General features: G+C 37.6%; 2 protein-coding genes across 3 annotated transcripts; one reads left to right on the top strand and one right to left on the bottom strand.

The window, feature by feature from the left end:
• The first annotated feature begins 299 nt into the window (after positions 1 to 299).
• Positions 300 to 2,840, top strand: LOC107788802 (uncharacterized). The gene is made up of 5 exons (XM_075251441.1): positions 300 to 504; positions 643 to 692; positions 898 to 1,024; positions 1,828 to 1,932; positions 2,003 to 2,840. The coding sequence occupies exons 1-5, from the start codon at positions 402 to 404 to the stop codon at positions 2,623 to 2,625; spliced, it is 1,008 nt and encodes a 335-aa protein (XP_075107542.1). The 5' UTR covers positions 300 to 401; the 3' UTR covers positions 2,626 to 2,840.
• A 421-nt stretch (positions 2,841 to 3,261) lies between these two features.
• On the bottom strand, positions 3,262 to 9,160 carry LOC107788801 (uncharacterized). 2 transcript variants are annotated; one of them, XM_016610515.2, is made up of 12 exons: positions 8,849 to 9,160; positions 8,666 to 8,758; positions 8,492 to 8,556; positions 8,345 to 8,399; positions 7,412 to 7,501; positions 7,244 to 7,328; positions 7,042 to 7,137; positions 4,988 to 5,172; positions 4,821 to 4,909; positions 4,054 to 4,153; positions 3,924 to 3,981; positions 3,262 to 3,779 (listed from the first exon to the last, which is right to left on the bottom strand). In XM_016610515.2, exons 1-11 carry the CDS (start codon positions 8,897 to 8,899, stop codon positions 3,937 to 3,939), a joined length of 954 nt encoding a protein of 317 aa, XP_016466001.1. In that variant the 5' UTR covers positions 8,900 to 9,160; the 3' UTR covers positions 3,262 to 3,779; positions 3,924 to 3,936. The 2 variants fall into 2 exon arrangements, with proteins under 2 accessions (XP_016466001.1, XP_016466002.1); XM_016610516.2 differs by lacking the exons at positions 3,924 to 3,981; positions 4,054 to 4,153 and having other exon boundaries at positions 3,297 to 3,779.
• Positions 9,161 to 21,071: the final 11,911 nt, after the last annotated feature.

The raw sequence follows: 21,071 nt of genomic DNA, 5'->3' as shown, positions 1-21,071 counted from the left end.
TTGGAAAAAACGTTATTAGAGCAAATCAAAGAGGTAATCCCTCAATAGAAGATCTCTTTATATCTCAAAATCCATGAAACGTTATAAATCTACTTGATTAAATGGATAAATACCATAAGAATCAAAAAAATTGATCTTATCTTCCAAAAACGCTTGCAAAAGATACTGACGTAATTAATGTTTAAAATTACTATTTTGTCCTCATGTCGCCACTACTTTAAGTTAATACATACGGGCAAAACGAAGGAGAAAAAAGGGAAAATAAGACCATCGACAGATTCCAGCAATCTTAAACCTCTGCTTCTCTGGATCTTTTGTCCCTTATATACACCTCTTTCAGTTTTAGTTGTCAGCAAAAATTACTCATTCAAGTACCAAAAAAACCTTAATCTTTTACAGTAATGGCAGAACCCAAAATCTTCGAACTCAACAATGGGAGCATGCAAGTTAAAGTCTCCAATTTGGGTTGCACCATTCTCTCCTTGTCTGTACCAGATAAAGATGGTACCTTTTTTTTCTTCTAAAAATTCTCCTTTGATATTTCAATTCTTCTTGATATATACATAAAAATCAGATCTTTTTTTGTTTTCAATTTTCTTTTATACTGATACTTGATTCTCTTTTTAATTGGATCTTTTGTAGGGAATTTGGGTGATGTGGTTCTTGGATTTGATACCGTCGAGCCATACCAGGCGAGTTGAATTCTATATGATTTTTTTTCTTTGCTCCCCCCCCCCCCCCAAAAAAAAAGAAAAAAAAAAAACCATTTGTTTCATGCCTTGATCTTTGTGTTTTTGTTATAGAACGATTTGCATCTGTTTCAGTTAACAATGAGGTTGATCCTTTGAGTTTTTTCTTTCCTTTTTCTTTTGTGAATTGTTGAATTGTCTAATCCAGAAAGGTTTAGCTCCGTTCTTTGGTTGCATTGTGGGTCGAGTGGCAAACAGGATTAAGGAGGGCAAGTTCTCTCTGAATGGAGTTGATTACACTTTACCCATCAATAAGCCACCAAATAGCCTCCATGGTAAGATCCTGCTTACTTTTTTCGTAACCATCTCAGAGTTGGACTTAATTTTCAACTCTGTATACTTGTTTTCTCTATTGGCTAAGTCAATTGTGTCCAAATTACTAGTATAATTTTATGTCGCTGTGTCCAAAATTTGATCTTTATATGCTAGATGATCATTGATGATGCCCCGGTACAAGGTGTTGGAGTGGACATGTTATAAATTTCTGAGTAGTCCATTGTTTAAAATTTTCTTGTTTCACTCAATGTTTGCTGTTAAATCTGCTCGTGCTAAATGATATTCTGTTGACAAAATTCCTTCCTATCAGAATTTATAATCTTTCACATTTCAATACTAGTCGACCTGGCAATTTGGCCTACTTGGTGTTCTGTAATTAGAACAATCGTGACCTCTTATGAATGGATAGATGTACAAGCATTTGTGAGCTTCACCAATTTCAGGAAGTGAAGTGCCTTCATGGGGTGACAAATTCTCAAAACGAATTGTTTTACTCTTAGCGAATATATGGTCATGTGTTCCTGTCTCTCTTCCTTCCATATGTCTGCTGATTGTGATTAGCAGGAATGTTTCTCACTTTGAGAAAGATGTTTATAAACAATGACTCACTAATGATATTGTAATGGTAATTTTCAGCAAGTGATATTTATAAGAAAAGAGACTTTCTGTGTACTTGAAACTTCCTGCTAAACAAAAAGTATTGATATATTCCATTTAGCCAGTCAAAGCAAGTCTTTGGTAATTCAATAGCTTTATTGTCTTTTGCTTGTACTCTTAATGCTCTACTATTTTTTCGTCAAAGGTGGGCACAAGGGTTTTGACAAGGTTGTGTGGGAGGTTGCTGAACACAAGGAGGGCAAACATCCATCAATTACCTTTAAGTATCATAGTCGTGATGGAGAAGAAGGTCTCTCTCTCTCTCTTGCCTATATCACTAAGGCACACAAGACTTACTCTCTGATTGCCTTGTTATATAGGTTACCCAGGAGATCTTTCTGTAACTGCAACTTACACACTTACCTCTAAGACGACACTCAGACTTGACATGGAAGCTGTGCCTGCAAATAAGCCGACTCCTGTTAGTTTAGCCCAGCACACCTATTGGAACCTTGGTGGCCATAATTCAGGAGATATTCTTGATAACACAGCCCAGATATGGGCAAATCATATTACTCCTGTTGATCAGAACACAATCCCAACCGGAGAAATATTGCCTGTGAAAGGAACTCCATTTGATTTCACTGCTGAAAAGCAGATCGGCCGTGATATCCAGCAAGTTGGCTTAGGGTATGACCATAATTACGTGCTCGACTGTGTAGACGTGAAAGACGGCTTGAAGCATGCTGCAAAAATCAAGGATCCTAAGAGCTCCAGAGTTCTCAATTTATGGACCAATGCTCCTGGCATGCAGTTTTACACTGCAAACTATGTGAATGGAGTTGTTGGTAAAGGTGGAGCTGTGTATAACAAGCATGCAGGAGTCTGTTTAGAGACGCAAGGATTTCCAAATGCTGTCAACACACCAAACTTCCCCTCTGTTATTGTTCAGCCTGGTGACAAGTACATTCACAACATGCTGTATGAATTTTCAGTTGAATAGATTGCTATTAGGATTTTTTGAAGAGAAAATACACTAAATAAAGGTACTCCGTTAGCTTGTGAAGTCTGCGTCCTATTTGCTAGAAGAACTAAGATGAAAATGTTTTTTAAGTCTGAGTATCAGGAGAAAACTAAGGCTCTGAATTCTGTAGACTTTTGAGGGGTTTTCTTGATGAGTGAATGACATGTCGTCATATTTGCGGCTGTTAAATTTTAGCTCTGTTCTTAGTATTTCCCTGGTGTTTCTATTAATAAATCTGGCAAACAACATAAACTAGCATCTTTTACAAATATTTAATTGAATGGTGAGCACCTCTCAAATTTTTAAATTTAATCACGCGGCTAATTGCCAAGGAGTCAGTATTCTTCATTTTTAAGTTTCTATCTTGTTTTTTGTTTTTTTTGGACAATCGAGGAATCCCCAAGGGTCAATGGCATCGATGGATAATGGACTCGCTCATCTACCCCTTTTCCTCTTAAATGGAGTGGGTTAGAATTGAGTTTTGGACATAAAAAACAATAAATTTAGAGAAACTAGGTCTTTGCACTAGATTTTCTGGTCATTGATTAACAGAAGACCATCTTCACGTTTCCAACTGCAGTACTGCTCACGTGATTTCAGAATGTTTATACTGCATTTCATCAATACCTTGTTCTATTGAATTAGATCGATGAGAAAGATGGTACGTATCATACCTCAGAAGAATTATGTATCTACACTTTATATAACCTAATATGGAAGACATATAGATGAGGTTCAGAACTCTGTGAAGCTTCTTTTCTCTTGCAAGAAACCAGTTGGCAATTTTGCTCCCGAGTGTACAGCAATCTTTTCTCGTAGAGTAGTAACAGCTAGTGCACATAAAGAAACAAAAAGTAGGAAGTTCTTGTACTTTCTACAAACTCATCTTCACATCCCATATCTACACATCCCCACTTGTCCATCGAAAACTGTAATTCTCCCTTGCAGTATCTCCTGGAAATTTTGCACTTGTAGAACAGGAACACAGTTTCATGGCCACAACATTGAGCAAATGAACTTGATAGTCATCTTCCAGGTGAAAGATCGCACACAGAATTCTATCCTCTGGGCGCCTAAGCCAATATCAGTAAGCGAGTTTTCACCCATTTACATACGCAAAAACTTCAGCATCCCTGGAACATATTTAAGAAGGCTATATTTATATATTATTAACAACATTGCAAGGTGCTAATAACAAATATGTGCAGGACTAATACAAGTTGTATCAAGATGCCTAAGTCAGAATACGCAATTCAACAGAACTCTCAGATAATTACCTGACCCAGCATCTCACTTTGTCCGAATCAGTTCAAGGGGAACACTTTCTGCTGCGTGCTACAGATGAGGTTGACGACTTTAGACACAGTACATATGTGCAACTATTGACACAGATACAGAGATGCTCACCCATGATCTAAGAGTTTTGAAATTGGATTTTGGATGCAACTTCGATTGCTCTGACTGAAATGTTATTACAATGGTAACTTTGAACTCTAGGGAAAATGGACTGCAAAGATGATTATATCAGCCATTTGGCAACTAGTATAATGGTAAGAGCAGAAAGATAATCCCCACATGTAATGATAAGGCAAGCATGTCAAACAAACCAAAAAGAAAACTTTCCTAGCCTTCGGTCATAGATTTCTGTTGAAAGTTTCACAAATACCCCCATAAAAATATCAGTTTCCATGTGTTCCTCACAAGAACCATCTTCAAATAAAAACACAAAAGGAGCAACTTCTATGGATTGAAATACATTGGGCCAACTCTCTTTTTGTTAATATCTAATTATCAGAAAGTTTCCAGTAAAATCTGCTTTGGGTAACATGAGATAGAGGCCTGCAGTCGGTAATATGAGCAGGGGAAGCTATGCATAAATGAACGAACGCACTCGTCCTCGGTATGGTCTAGAAGAGCAATTTAAATCTGGAACTGACTCATTTGCAAGCATGATTTGGAATCCATCATGCTTTCCATTACATTTATGTACTATGTACCAACGAGATGATACTTTTGAAAGGCCACAAAGGTCTTTGGAATCCATCATGCTCTCCATTACATTTATGTACTATGTACCAACGAGATGATACTTTTGAAAGGCCACAAAGGTCCTAGCAGACAAGAATCTTGGGAATTTGTAAACAAGAAAGATGTAAGTTCGATCAAACACATACCCAACAAAGATTGACGGACAAGTCAAAAGGCGGGGAAGAATACTGTAGATGGGAAGAGCCAAGCCTCGACATACATCCCCATCAGCTATCTAATAAACAAGACAAGTTTCCTGTATTAAAATAACATGGTATAAAGAATTTCTTGGAAACACAGGAGCAGTCCATACCTGAGTTGTCTGTATCAGAGAAGATTCAGTTGCTATCTTTTCCCCGACCAAAATTGACTCCACTCGCAGCAAGTGCATGTCGATGGATTGGATAGGAACAGCAGATGCTTCAACAGTTAGCTCACCTTCAATAGGATCCGACAAAGAACATAATGTGCATATTTTACCGCTTACCCTGAATCCCCCTATTCACAATAAAAGTTGCAACCATCCAACTGTTAGTCTGTCTTCTATTAATGTGCCACATATCAAGGCATGATAATGGACGCGAAGCATAAAATCAACAAGGGTGTTCTTCCGGGATTGATTTATAAATTATCATGGGATTTTACTATTCCACAGGTTAACTAAGATTAAGAACGATAAAAGTCCTATTGAACATTATGTCAAGTCATATCTTATGATTCTTTTCTTGAAAATCCACATTTCCCAATTCCAAAAAGCACACAGATTTCTAGGATATTCACTGCAAAATACTTTTTGGGCGCATCATTCATCTGATTCATACAATGGTTCTAGTTATCCTCCTCCTACGGAACCTATATAAGTGGATAGAAAATGGTGAGTATAACATGGAGTTCAATACGGCCATCCCATTTTGGAACCGAATGCCCAAATACAGTTCAGAGCTTAACAGGCATTTTCTTGTCCTCCAACAAACACTCATTAAATACGATTTTAAATGGGAAATCAAACAACACCTTACTATGTAGTTATCCATATCATAATCCACCAAGTTTCCTTAGGTTTGGGCATTACGACAAACTTTGTTAAAAGATGTTTTCTTCTTTTTTATGTTTCTGCCAACTTTTGGGATGAGCAAGAGGTTATACAAACCTACTCTCCTAATTGTATCCAGGTTTAGATATAAATGCAAATGTGCAATTTAATAAGAATCTGTTTGCCTGTTCGGAAATGAATTTGCTGATCTATAACAAGTGAACCGGCAAAATACATAGTTTACCCATCAAACTTGCACCGAAATTCCTGTTACACACTTTTTTTTCACGGGTAATCTTTTACACACCCAACCTTTTAAAAGTGTGTCGAAAACACACCTTTTTGATTACGTGTCACTCGCGTGTTTTTCACACATAAGAGGCGAGTGGACAATTCAAATTCTGTGTCTAAAGGCTCATTTTGACAGCACTTGTCCAGCCTTTTCATATTTTCATGTTTCTAAATCTTTTTCTTCATTTTTTAGAATAAAAAGTCCACCATTCTTTTCCATCTTTTTCCATTACTGCACCATTGCCTTCTTCTACCACCATACCACCAAATATTTTTGCCAAGATTTAAAGGAGGATAAAAAGAAATCAGAGTTTCATATTCAACATAGGAATCGCTGAATGACGGTGTCACGGTTGAGCTACCTGGGTGGCCAAATGCTGAAGGGAAAATTCGTGAAGTTCTTCATATGTGTTTCGTGAGAATTTGTGGGTTCTAATTGGGTCTGTGGAGTTTCTTCCATTTCAGCCATTGATGGGTTGGGAATTTTGGGTTCTTGGTTCTTTTTTGTTTTTACTGTTGTTGGTGTAAGCAATTTTGGTACCCAAACTATATAATCTGTTGGTTAATTTGAAAGAGGGAAGATACAAATACAAGGAATTTTAGGGAAAATATTTAATTGGTAGTGTTGACAGAAATTCAATGTTATCCTAATAATTTGAAAATTAAAATTAAAAATAAAGGTTCATGGTTGCTAGTACAAAATTACTCACTTTGGGTGGTGGGGGAGGGGGGGCAGCCATGGTGGTACAGCTTGGGGAAGATGAAGAAGATGGATATAATTGTAAATTCAAGTTTTTTGAAGTCAATAACACGTGTCACGTTACTATTGGTGCGTGAATACACTTGATGAGAAAAAAGTGGTCAAGTACTGAAGAGGTGTATTTTCGACACATTTTTAAAAGGTTGGGTGTGTAAAAGATTACCCGTGAAAAAAATGTGTGTAACAGGGATTTCGGTGCAAGTTTGATGGGTAAACTATGTATTTTGCCCAAGTGAACCTGATTACTTATCCAAAATAGAAGAAGAAAAGAAACAAGTGTGACCTGATTTTAGCTCTGGAAGTAGTGAATGCCTCTGTGTGTCTTGGGTGATATAAAACATGACCACTTCAGGAGAAATAGGTTTCTCTGGAAGATTCTCTGAATTAGACATTATAGGAAGGTCGATTTAGTGCTGTTCATGTACATGAGAACATATAGACAAACCATACAAAAGACAAGGAAGAAAGAGAGATCAGGTCCAGACCCTTTTCACTTTCAATTATGAACTCCACTGTGGCAGATAGAGACTTGTGTAAGTATCCTCTCGAAATGTCTACAGATGCCAGATACTACATTGGTATAAAATAAACATCAAAACAAGAAAGCTGAAACAGATTGTTATAGGACACAGCAAATTCCTGTCAAAATTTACCTGAATGCTAATGTCCCCACCATGATATGTTTCATAAAGTTTTTCCAAAGGTTCTTCTCCTGGATCTTTCAACATGAAAGAAAATGGAATCTGCGGAGGCAACAAAAAGAATAATCAGGGACTCGAAAGTAGTAAGCAAAAGGAAAAAACAACCACAATGAATGGCTCAAGAAGAATAGTTTATAACTAAATATAGAGTCATATAGAACATAGCAATGAAAGAGTTGCATTTCACTGATCGAGCATTTTTTCACTGGACCTAATCTTTTAAATTTGTGCCTCAAGTGTAATATTCTGAAGATTCCTCCTTCGCTTTCACAGACTTCCTTGAATCATTATGTCACTTTCAGAGCCCAAATCTCCCTAAGACTGTACGTTTGCTGATAAGTATCAGCATTGACGCGTAATACTACTGCCTTGTTTAGCTGGTAGAGGAGGAATTGATTTGATTTCCCCTGATTCCTGGGGGATTTTTGTTTCTCTACTGCTGTTTATAACTACTTCTTTTCTGACATCACCGACCACCGGAACAATTTAAGGTGATTCTTTTTTTGATAAGGAACAATTAAGGGGATTCTTGTTTCTTTTTTGGACAAAATATTGGGGGTAAGGGACGAATAGAGGAACCTTTATCGTCCAGTTGACCCAGATATCAGCAGTTTATTCTTAAAAAGGTGAACTACTTGAGAGATAGAAAACGCGTCATAGAGTGTTAGACCACAACCAAGTACCACACAAGCATTTTCACTTAACCGTGTGCGAATGCTGAGTTTTCTATTTTTTTTTGCATAACTCCCTTCTTCTTCTAGTTCTCATATCAGCAATTTTCTTTGAGGGGAAAACTCAAATCTTGGCATGTGCTACTAGATAGGAAGCACGTATTTTGCGCGGGGGGGGGGGGGGGGGGGAGAGCATAAGACAGCAAAAACATACCTCTGTAGTACCTGAGCTGATCTTACCAGATTTTAGGACCTCAACAGTCTTATTCCTACAATTCCCCCGAAAGAACAGGAAATGGTCAACCAATTAGAAAAACCCAAATAAAACTTTCTAGAGCACAGATTAAGCAAGCATGCTTACAGTATTGGAATAGGCTTAATAACGCCATAAATAGATTCAATAACTCCCGCTGATCCTCCTCTAACCTGAATGTCAACTTTTTAATTTTAACATATGAATAAGCTAAAGCATAAGACTGAATTTCTTTCAATACGTATTGTACCGAAATCAAAAAAGTATATGAGGAATAAGAACCTGCAAGTTGACTGAAGCGTTGACATTGAGTCGAATGCCTTGGTGAGAAATCGAAGAAGAGAGCTTCGTTACGATTTTGCCTTCCACTGCTTCCTGAAAATTGCAGTTTATTTCGTTAACAATAACTGAAGTACAAGAAAAATACTTACTTTTCTTATTTATAATTTGCATAATTTCGTGTACATTAGGGCGATAGATGCGACTGGATCGGGAAAGTTTGATTTCTACTGACATGACGACAAAAAACGACGACGAGGAACAAAGCTGCTGAGAGCAAAAAAACCCCGGCACTTGTCACCGGAGTTGTCGCCGGTGTTGGTTTGCAAATACCCGCCACAATGTTAGGCCTTCATCTCAACGAACACATTTCAAGTTCGAGTCCAGGCCGGTGGAGCATTTTTATTGAGCTCTGCAGAAATGCGATTTGGTCAGCGATTATAAATTGCATCCCAGAATGCGACTTATAACTCGCATTAGACGAATCTCGCCTTCTGTGTTATTAGTGGCATTACAAATGCAATTTATATGTTGCATTTATAACTGCTAAATCAGGTATGTGCCGTTTATGATCAAACTAGTTTATTTGTCCGTGCTTGGCGCGACCACTAAAAATATATTTGTAAAAATTGAATAAAATCAGAAATATTAAGCATTTTTAATGACACTAATTTTCATACCTTCAACACTATGTATGTTACAAGTTTGTCATGGAAGGATAATTGTCCCTACATCTACAAAGTGATTAATTTGTATATGTAAAGTTGATATGTATTTCTTAATCAATTATCTCTTTGATTTTCTAAAAAGCTTAAGAAGTTTAAGAAATTTGTGTTCTTTTTAACAGAATAATAAATGTCTTTATTTAATATATGCATATCTAAGTATGTTTTTATTTAAATCTTGTTCGGATGTTTCTCCTTATATAAAAAAAGAATGTAAAATTATAATACAGATAAGAAAAATTAAAATACGAACAAAGAAATTTGCACATGATGAAACAATAATTTAAAAAAAAAGGAAGTTGCACCCACTTAGGCCGTTGGCCGTTTCTCTTGAAAAACACAACGATTTCATAGAGGAAAAGATGATTTTTTAGATGTGATCATGTAACATACTGCATTTGGGCGTTAGGATACGTCGTAGTAAATCCATATAAACTTGAAGGGATTAAGGTTTCTAATGTGGTTATAGAAAATTTATGACAGTATTAATAAAGATCTCGTAATTTTGACAACATTTTAGTAAAGATTTGATAAGTTTGTTTTTATGTAGTTATTGTTATTTTTACTTTTCTCATATGCATTAAATTAAGTACATGATATGCGGAAGTTTATAAATGAGATTTTTCTTTATTAGAAAAATAGAAATTATTTTCTCATAAAGTGAGAAAGTTATTTTTTTATCGTTTTAAGAACTTATAGTAGAAAAATTTGTATTTTGATATTATGTTGGGAAAAATTAGAATTTGATATGATATATTTTTTTTAATCAATGTCCTAACCTTTATAAAATATTAACATATTTATTTTATTACCAAATATAATAATTACCAATTAATAGATAAGTTTGTAAATAACATTAGCTACTTATTTTACTAGATAGGTACTAACTTTTTTTGGAATAAAGTATTTTATCAAAGTAGTTATAGTAATCTGTTTAAGAGACTTCCTAGTGCTACGTGACAGGTGATGATATTTTACTCAATTAGAAAGTAGTGGAGTTGGTAGGACAAATCATTTCAATTGGTAATTATTATACTTGGTAACAAAATAAATATGTTAATATTTTATAAAGGTTAGGACATTGATTAAAAAAATATATCATATAAATTCTAATTTTTCCTGATGGGATGTATTTCAGCCGAACATATCCTCTATGTACATAGTGTTTAAGACACTTTATCATTGGAAAAGAGGGAATCGTTAGATACATATATTTACACTCCAGCAACTACGTGAGAGAAACTCTATCTTGCTCATCCCTTTTTCCCTAAAGCAGTGAAGTGCTCAAAGTTTCCTTCTACGTACAGCTTCTCTATATTTTCATACATTTGGTTAAGGTAAGTTTTATTTTAAGGCATATAATTATTGAGAACCCGCGGGACGGTGATCGAAAGCCGTGAGTTCAAGTCATAATAATTGTATAAATAGGTTATGGGCTCCTTTCATATGGTATGGAAATTGGTGGTGGTGTGGTAGCTCGTGTAGAGCTTGGTTGTTGTTAAAAGAAGGTCGGGTGTAGAGTACACCATTGTATAGAGCCTCGGGAGCTTGTCGCTCTTTGATTGCTTGGCGATAGTGTTGGCATAGCGGTAGTTTTTAGTTGATGGTGGAGTTGTGTTGTTAGTATTATACTTTGTGAATTTGAAAGAAGAAAGTGTATAAAGCTATTATATACGAGCGTATATTGGTTGTTGTTAGCTATAATAACTTGTGGGAAGTCATATAAATAGGGGAGGTGCTGCCCGTTTTATTATAAAATAGGTCGTGGTCGACATATAATAGTTACGACGCTTAAAAGATAACGATAGTATCGTTTCTCTTATTGTAGACTAAGGAGTCGTGACCTTTGCATAGCTTGAGGTTGGGCAGTATATACAAGGTATGTGAGGCTATCCCTTTCTTTCTTTTGCATGGCTCCGATTGTGCGTAACATAAACGGACGAGCTTCCAAAGATACTCTACTCATAGAAGCTAGCAGTACTTACACTGTTTCCCTTCTTATGGAAAGATTCATATTGATGTTGCTTCTCTTATTTTTATGTACCAAATATTGTTAGTATTCCCTGAATCCTATAATATGTATGATGGCAAGTTAGATCCTTTAATAACGTATACGAAGGTTGCCGACCTTACGTCACTCCGAAAGGATCATAATGTGATTCCATAAGTCTAGCATACATTATATGTATGTACCTATTTTACTCTACCGATTTGCGCTATAGTCGGTCGGGTATGACACCTATTGTGCAACCACTGATCAGTTGGGTTTTACCGAGCCTTATGATGGCCGGGTACGTTTTTACCGAGCCTATTACGGCCGGGTACGATATGATGATGATGATGCCTACAAAGGGATACATATATATATATATATATATATATATATATATATATATATATATATATATATATATATAAAATCATGCATTTCATGTCAGTCGCCCTCAGAGGCACTCAGATGTTACAGGTGGTATTTTCTCTATCTCTCTTTACATTACTGTTCTTAATTATGTTATCCTGCCTTACATACTCAGTACTTTGTTCGTACTGACGTCTCTTTTATTTGTGGACGTTGCATGTCTTGCCACAGGTCCTAATAGAAAAGTAGACGAAGTTCCTCCACCACGGTAGACTGCTCAGTTCAACGTTATTGGCGAGACCCCTTCTCTGGACTTGCCGTGGTCTTGATATGCATTTTTGTTATAGACGTTATGGGTAGGTCGGGGCCTTGTTCCGACAATAGTCTAGCACTTATGTTTCTTTAGAGGCTCATAGACAAATGTCGTCTCATGTATAGTTTTGGATAGCCTTATCGGCCCATGTTATATATGTTTATGTCGTTATCTATCATTGTTGGCTGTTTGTGATTCATGTCTATTATTTATGTTGACCTCGTTGGACCTTACACATAATAAGAAAGGTTAGATAAAATGTACGTCGGTGCTCGACAAGTATGGCCGGTGTTACCAGTCATGACCCTCCAGTTTGGGGTCGTGACAAACTTGGTATCAGAGCAAGTCTGTCCTAGGGGTTGTCTATTAGCCGTGTCTAGTAGATGCTTGATTATGGATGTGTACTGCGCCACATTTATAATCAGGAGGCTACATGAAATTTAGGGTTGTTACCTTCCTTCTGAATCTAGATAGTGCGTTAGAGCGGAGTCATAAGTGTTCATCTCTAATATTCACCTTGTTTTCTTTCTGCGATGCCTTCGACTGGAAAGCAGACGGATCGTATACGGATTGATACAGCTGCAGGATAGGGTACCAGTCAGTTTCCTCTTTCTAGAGTGGGCCAGAATGAGGCTCAGAGCGAGATGTCGTCTCAGACCTCATGTACTTAGCCCCCTCGAGATGAGATTAGGATAGATCCAGCACCTTCAGTTCCTTCGTCTGGCACTACAGACCAAGATATGCGGAGTGCGATGCAGTTATTGACTAAATTAGTAGCTGCTCATGCTCAGATGCAGAATTTCGGTGTTGCTAACAGACCCGTTAGTGCGAGAGTTCGTGATTTTATTAATCTAGACCCTCCAGTATTTATCGGATCAGACCCCAAGGCGGACCTGCAGACTTTTATTGATCAATTTCATCGTACACTATGGGTTATGCACGCTAGTGATACTGAGGCAGTAGAGTTGTCTTCTTATCGATTACGGGATTTAGCGGTTTTCTGGTATGATAATTGGGAGAGATCCAGGGGTTCGAATGCCCCTCCAGATGTGTGGAAGGACTTTTCTGAGGCCTTTCTTCGTCACTACTTGCCAGTTGAGATACGACGAGCTAGAGCTGATAAGTTCTTGAACCTTCGGCAAGGTAATATGAGTGTGCGAGAGTATAGTATGCAGTTTGATTCCTTAGCAAGGTATGCTCCCCATATGGTGGCCGAGATGAGCGATAGGGTGCACCTGTTCGTGAACGGGTTGGGACCACATCTGATAAATGAGTGCACGACAGCCTCCTTGATGGAGGGCATGGATATTTCCCCTATTCAGGCTTATGCCCAGACACTGGAGGATCGTAAGCGCGAGCAGATGGCAGATAGGGAGCAAGATAGGGGCCAACATAAGAGGGCAAGGTCCGCAAGGTATTCTGGTGACTTTAGGCTCCAATCTTCGAGGCGTTCAGCGCCACCCGTAGCTAGTACTCCTAAATAGTTTCAAAGGCCTCGGTACGATCGATTTAGCTATTCTGGTTCAGGTCAAAGTTCGCGGGCATCTGGCTCTCAAGATCATAGGGATAATAGTCAGACGAGACCCCCAATACCCCGTTGTGATCAGTGCGGCAAGGCCCACTTTGGACTGTGCCATCGAGGTTTCGATGCGTGCTATTCTTGCGGACAGCCTGGCCATATGATGTGGGATTGTCCTAACAAAGGAGGTGGTGGTATGGTGCAACCAACTGGATCTGTCTCTGGTTCTTCCTCATCAGTTCGACCTCCAACACGGGGTTTTCAACAGTCGACATGTTGTGGTAGAGGTAGAGGTGCAGTGCCAAGTTCGAGCGATACACAAAATCGAATGTATGCTCTAGCAGGTCGACAGGATATCGAGTCATCTCCTGATGTTGTCAAAGGTATATTGTCTGTGTTTTCTTATGACGTATATGCGCTGATTGATCCGGGATCTACATTATCATATGTTACACCATTTGTGGCTAATAAGTTTGGCATTGAACCTGAATTAATAAATAAACCACTTGCGGTATCCACTCCAATAGGAGATTCTGTAATTTCTAGAAGGATATATAGAGGTTGCACAATGATAATTTGTAGTCGTCAAACCTCGGCGAACCTATTTGAATTAGAAATGGTTGATTTTGATGTGATAATGGGAATGGACTGGTTGGCATCATGTTATGCAAACGTTGATTGTCGTACAAAGATGGCTAGGTTTCAGTTTCCCGGTGAACCCATTATTAAATGGAAGGGGAACATTGCTACACCGAAAGGTAGGTTTATTTCATATCTAAAGGCAAGGAGGATGATCTCAAAATGTTACATTTATCATCTCATTCGTGTTAGAGATGTGGAGGCGAAGCCGCCTACACTACAATCAATCCTCGTGGTTAATGAATTTCTAGAAGTTTTCCCAGATGAACTCCCAGGCCTTCCTTGTAAAATGGAGATTGAGTTTAACATTGATGTGTTACCTGACACTCAGCCGATCTCTATCCCTCCGTACAGGATGGCCCCAGCTGAGTTGTGAGAGTTGAAGACACAATTGAAGGACTTGCTGGATAAGGGCTTCACTAGGCCTAACACTTCACCTTGGGGTGCGTCGGTCTTGTTTGTGCGGAAGAAAGATGGGACGTTAAGGATGTGTATCGATTATCGACAGTTGAATAAGGTTACTATAAAGAACAAGTATATACTTCCAAGGATTGACGACATGTTTGACCAACTCCAGGGTGTTAAGTATTTCTCCAAGATTGACTTACGTTCAGGGTATCATCAGGTGAGGGTTAAGGAGAAAGATATTCCGAAGACGAACTTTCGAACAAGATATGGGCACTTTGAGTTCTTGGTGATGTCATTCAGGCTAACAAATGCCCCAACAACTTTTATGGATCTCATGAATAGTGTATTCAGACCCTATCTTGACGTGTTCGTGATCGTATTCATTGATGATATTCTAGTGTATTCTCGTTCGGAGGCGGAACATGCGGGCCACTTACGGATAGTATTACAAACCCTTCAGGATCGTAATTTATATGCTAAGCTCTCCAAATGTGAATTCTGACTGAACTCAGTAGCATTCCTTGGCCATGTGATATCTGACGGGGGTATTAGTGTCGACACTCAGAAGATCGATGCAGTGAAGAATTGGCCGAGACCTACAACACCGTCAGAATTCTGCAGCTTCCTGGGGCTAGCAGGATATTATAGGCGGTTTGTAGAAGGGTTTTCCTCTATATCAGCACCATTGACAAAGTTAACACAGAAAGCTACTAAGTTCCAGTGGTCTGACGTTTGTGAACGTAGTTTTCAGGATCTAAAGAATCGATTGACATCCGCGCCAGTGTTCACTCTCCCAGAAGGAATAGAAAGTTATGTAGTATATTGTGATCCCTCAGGTATAGGTTTGGGGTGCGTATTGATGCAATGTGGGAAGGTGATTGCTTATGCGTCGAGACAACTGAAAAAACATGAAAAGAATTACCCGACTCATGACTTGGAATTGGATGCAGTAATATATGCTTTGAAGATATAGCGACACTACTTATATAATGTCCATGTTGAAATCTACACAGATCACAAGAGTTTACAATACATCTTCAAGCAGAAGGAGTTGAATTTGAGACATCTTAGGTGGCTTGAATTACTGAAAGACTACGATGTCGAGATATTGTATCACCCCGGTAAAGCCAATGTTATGGCAGACACTCTCAGTCGTAAGTCAATGGGAAGCTTAGTACACATTGAGGCAGGTAGACATGGGTTGACTAAAGAGCTTCATCAGCTGGACAATATGAGAATCGGATTATTAGACTCTGATGACGGAGGTGTTACTGTACAGAATACATCGGAATCATCTTTGGTAGCCGAGGTAAAAGCACACCAATATGAAGATCCTACCTTAGTACGATTGAGAGAGGGCATTCAACATCGTAAGATTACGGCTTTCGAGATTGGAGGAGACGAGGAACTGAGATACCAGGGCCGATTATGTGTGCCTAATATGGCAGGGTTACGAGAGAAGATTATGATTGAGATTCATCAGTCCCGATATTCCATCCATCCCGGCTTGACAAAGATGTATCATAACGTTAAGGAGTAGTATTAGTGGGATACCATGAAGAAGTCTATTGCAGAATTTGTAGCCTAGTGTCCTAATTGTCAACAAGTAAAGATCGAGCATCAGAAACCTGGTGGATTGATTCAAAATATAGAGATTCCGACCTGGAAATGGGAGGTGATAAATATGGACTTCATTATTGGATTACATCACTCTTATCATAAGTTTGACTCCATCTGGGTGATAGTTGATCGACTTACAAAATCTGCCCATTTTCTGCCAGTTAAGACAACTTACAAGGCTGAAGATTATGCAAAGTTGTATATCAAGGAGATTGCTAGGCTTCATGGTGTGCCGGTATCTATTATATCAAACCGAGGAGCTCAATTTATAGCTAACTTTTGGAGGTCTTTTCAGAAGGGTTTAGGCACACAAGTGAATCTCAGCACTGCATTCCATCCGCAGACTGACGGACAGGATAAACGTACCATTCAGACACTTGAAGATATGCTACAAGCATGTGTTCTAGATTTCAAAGGGAATTGGGATTACCATCTTCCACTCATAGAATTAGCCTACAATAATAGCTACTATTCCAATATTAAAATGGCCCCGTACGAGCAACTGTACGGGAGGAGATGTAGATCACCAGTTGAATGGTTCGAAGTCGGTGAAACAGAATTATATGGGCCAGATTTGATTCGCCAAGCCATTGAGAAGGTGAAAGTGATACAAGAGCAACTGAGGACGGCACAAAGTAGGCAAAAGTCTTATTCCGATGTCCGATGTCGTGATCTGGAGTTTGAGGTTAGTGATTGGGTTTTCCTGAGGATCTTATCGATGAAAGGTATTATGCGTTTTGGGAAGAAAGGTAAGCTGAGTCCGCGGTATATCAGGCTATATAAAATTCTTCGACGAATTGGACAGGTTGCTTATGAGTTAGAATTGCCATCCGAATTGGAATTTGTCCACCCGGTATTCCATGTATCTATGTTGAGGAAATGTATTGGAAACCTTTCTCGGGTCGTCCCTATCAAAGATGTACAAGTTAAGGAGGATCTATCATATGAAGAAGTGCCAGTGGCTATATTAGATCGACAAGTCCGCAAGCTGAGAACAAAGGATATAGCCTCCGTCAAAGTATTGTGGAGGAACAAGAATAAGGAAGAAATGACATGGGAAGCAGAAGAAGAGATGAAGTCTGGATACCCTTGCATGTTCCAGATGAAAGGTTCTTAATAGCTGACCCTTACATATACTCTTCACCTCGTACGTGTATCCTAAAGCATTTTCTGTTTGTCCTTAGATAACGAGGATGCTGGGAGAACGCAAAATGCAACGGAAATTGAAACGACTCTATGAGGTAAACAATAGCCTGAGAATACTCTTCCTTAACACCAAATGGTGATACACAACTAATGTACATATCTATAATGCTCTGTATAGCCTTGTGAGGCTGCATGTCGGGTTTAACTGCTTACAGGTTTGGCTAGCGTCTATTTTATATGAGCTAGACTCCCCATAAACTCTTACATTCGAGGACGAATGTTCCTGGGGGGGGGGGAGGGTGTAACATACCGCATCTGGGCGCTAGGATACGTCGTAGTAAATCCATATAAACTTGAAGGGATTAAGGTTATTCATGTGGTTATAGGAAATTTTTGACAGTGTTAACAAAGACCCCGTAATTTTGACAACCTTTTAGTAAAGATTTGATAAGTTTGCTTTTATGTAGTTATTGTTATTTTTACTTTTCGGATGTGCATTAAATTAAGTACATGATATGCGGAAGTTTATAAATGAGATTTTTCTTTATTAGAAAAATAGAAATTATTTTCTCATAAATCGGGAAGTTATTGTTTTATCGTTTTAAGAACTTATAGTAGAAAATTTTGTATTTTGATATTATGTTGGGAAAAATTAGAATTTGATATGATATATTTTTTTTAATAAATGTCCTAACCTTTATAAAATATTAACATATTTATTTTGCTACCAAGTATAATAATTACCAATTAATAGAGAAGTTTGTAAATAACATTAGTTATTTATTTTACTAGATAAGTATTAACTTTTTTGGAATAAAGTATTTTATCAAAGTAGTTATAGTAATCTGTTTAAGAGACTTCCTAGTGCTACGTGACAGGTGATGATATTTTACTCAATTAGAAAGTAGTGGAGTTGGTAGGACAAATCATTTCAATTGGTAATTATTATACTTGGTAACAAAATAAATATGTTAATATTTTATAAAGGTTAGGACATTGATTAAAAAAATATATCATATAAATTCTAATTTTTCCCAACATAATATCAAAATACAAAGTGTTTAAGATACTTTATCATTGGGAAAGGGGGAATCGTTAGATACATATATTTACACTCCAGCAACTACGTGGGGAGAAACTCTATCTTGATCATTCCTTTTTTCCAAAAGCAGTGAAGTGCTCAAAGTTTCCTTCTACGTACAGCTTCTCCATATTTTCATACATCTAGTTAAGGTAAGTTTTATTTTAAGGCATGTAATTATTGAGAACTCACGGGACGGTGATCGAAAGCCGTGAGTTCAAGTCATAGTAATTGTATAAATAGGTTATCGGCTCCTTTCGTATGGTATGTAGATTGGTGGTGGTGTGGTAGCTCGTGTAGAGCTTGGTTATTGTTAAAAGAAGGCTGCGTGTGGAGTACACCATTGTATAGAGCCTCGAGAGCTTGTCGCTCTTTGATTTCTTGATGATAGTGTTGTCATATCAGTAGTTTTTAGTTGATGTTGGGGTTGTGTTATTATTATTATGCTTTGTGAATTCAAAAGAAGAAAGTGTATAAAGATATTATATACGAGCGTATATTGGTTGTTGTTGGATATAATAACTTGTGGTAAGTCATAAAAATAGGGGAGGTGTTGCCCGTTTTATTATAAAATAGGTCGTGGTCGACATATAATAGTTACGACGCTTAAAAGATAACGATAGTATCGTTTCTCTTATTGTAGACTAAGGAGTCGTGACCTTTGCATATCCCTTTCTTTCTTTTGCACGACTCCGATTATATGTAACATAGACGGACGAGCTTCCAAAGATACTCTACTCATAGAAGCTAGCAGTACTTACATTGTTTCCCTTCTTATGGAAAGATTCATGTTGATGTTGCTTCGCTTATTTTTATGTACCAAATGTTGTTAGTATTCCCCAAATCCTATAATATGTATGATGTGGAGTTAGATCCTCTAATAACGTATACGAAGGTTACCGACCTTACGTCACTCCGAAAGGTTCATAATGTGATTCCATAAGTCCAACATGCATTATATGTATGTACCTATTTTACTATACTGATCTGCGCTAGTCGGTCGGGTATGGTACCTATTGTGCAACCACTGATAAGTTGGGTTTTACCGAGCCCTATGATAGCCGGTATATTTTTACCGAGCCTATTACGGCTGGGTACGATATGATGATAATTCCCACAAAGGTGTACCATGTCAGTCGCCCTCAGAGGCACTCATATGTTACGGGTGGTATTTTCTCTATCTCTCTTTACATTACTATTCTTAATTATGTTATCTTGCCTTACATACTCAGTACTGTGTTCGTACTGATGTCTTTTTTATTTGTGGACGTTGCATGTCGTGCTGCAGGTCCTGATAGAAAAGTAGACGAAGCTCCCCCACCACAGTAGACTGCTCAGTTCAGCTTATTGGCGAGACCCCTTCTCTGGACTTGCCATGGTCTTGGTATGCATTTTTGTTATAGACGTTATGGGTAGGTCGAGTCCTTGTTTCGACAATAGTCCAGCACTTGTGTTTCTTTAGAGGCTCATAGACATATGTCGTCTCATGTATAGTTTTGGATAGCCTTGTCAGTCGGTTTTGTTGTATATAGCTTTACGATATCCTTGTCGGCCCATGATATATGTGTTTATGGCGGTATCTATCATAGTTGGCTGTTTGTGATTCATGTCTACCATTTATGTTGACCTTGTTGGACCTTACAGATAATAAGAAAGGTAAGATAAAATGTACGTCGGTGCTCGACAAGTATGGCCAGTTACCAGTCATAACCCTCCAGTTTGGGGTCGTGATAGATCATTGACGAGCGCAAAACACAACATAAAATTATTGCTAGCTAGTCAAAGATAGTATAGATTAATTATCGTCTCCACAGGGATTATATTTAAATAATGTTCGAATAATCTCCAGTTGATTACTATCCAGAAAAATTAATACTTGATTTGATGACTATTACTACGATTAACTAATAAAAATTTAGCAAATAACAATTGATCACAAAAGACAACATATGAGCAACGAAGAAATATCAATGAGGGAAATAAGGGTAATTGACTAGATAGGTGCAAGATAATTGACTGGGGATCCAATTCTTGAGTTAATTCACTCTATAATACGGTTGATTCAATTCAACCGATAATCAGGTTACACTTAAAGTTAATGTTTCTTAATCGATTAAGTGTTAATTTCAGTATTACTCCAATTGAAGCACGGTAAACAATTGCAACAATAAAATGATGGTTATGATATAAAGGATAACTTCTCACGAATATTTTTCTATTTTCTAGTTCGATTAACAATTCAAGAAGCTCTTTCGATTGCGTATTTGAATCATGAATTTAAACTAGAGCATAAGATGTAAAGAAATTCAATATGAAACTCCTCTTTCGATAAAGCAAAATAAGAAATAACTCCACAATACAAATTAAAACTCTATCAATTAATTCTAACAATTATCAAGAATTGAATCCCTAATCAAGTTATCGAAATATCGTATCTGTCAATACCCTAATGGAAATTACTCCATAGCAATAGAGTAAGATATCTCAATAAGGTTCAAAAATAAAGAAAACATCAATTCTAATGATTCAATACAAACTCCCATATTACACCAATTGCAGGTTGAAATATTGATGAATTCTTGAGTCTTCTTGCGTTGGT

Source organism: Nicotiana tabacum, chromosome 4, assembly GCF_000715075.1.
Source record: "Nicotiana tabacum cultivar K326 chromosome 4, ASM71507v2, whole genome shotgun sequence".
NCBI classification, from domain to species: domain Eukaryota; kingdom Viridiplantae; phylum Streptophyta; class Magnoliopsida; order Solanales; family Solanaceae; genus Nicotiana; species Nicotiana tabacum.
This window is presented reverse-complemented; position numbering and strand designations above follow the sequence as displayed.

Coding starts and splice junctions, on each gene's coding strand:
- LOC107788802 (XM_075251441.1), top strand. CDS start 402: ATGGCAGAACCCAAAATCTTCGAACTCAACAATGGGAGCATGCAAGTT. Junction 505..642: donor GTCTGTACCAGATAAAGATG/GTACCTTTTTTT, acceptor GATCTTTTGTAG/GGAATTTGGGTGATGTGGTT. Junction 693..897: donor ATACCGTCGAGCCATACCAG/GCGAGTTGAATT, acceptor TGTCTAATCCAG/AAAGGTTTAGCTCCGTTCTT.
- LOC107788801 (XM_016610515.2), bottom strand. CDS start 8,899: ATGTCAGTAGAAATCAAACTTTCCCGATCCAGTCGCATCTATCGCCCT. Junction 7,502..8,344: donor TCAGCTCAGGTACTACAGAG/GTATGTTTTTGC, acceptor TTGCCTCCGCAG/ATTCCATTTTCTTTCATGTT. Junction 7,138..7,243: donor CATAATTGAAAGTGAAAAGG/GTCTGGACCTGA, acceptor TGTCTAATTCAG/AGAATCTTCCAGAGAAACCT.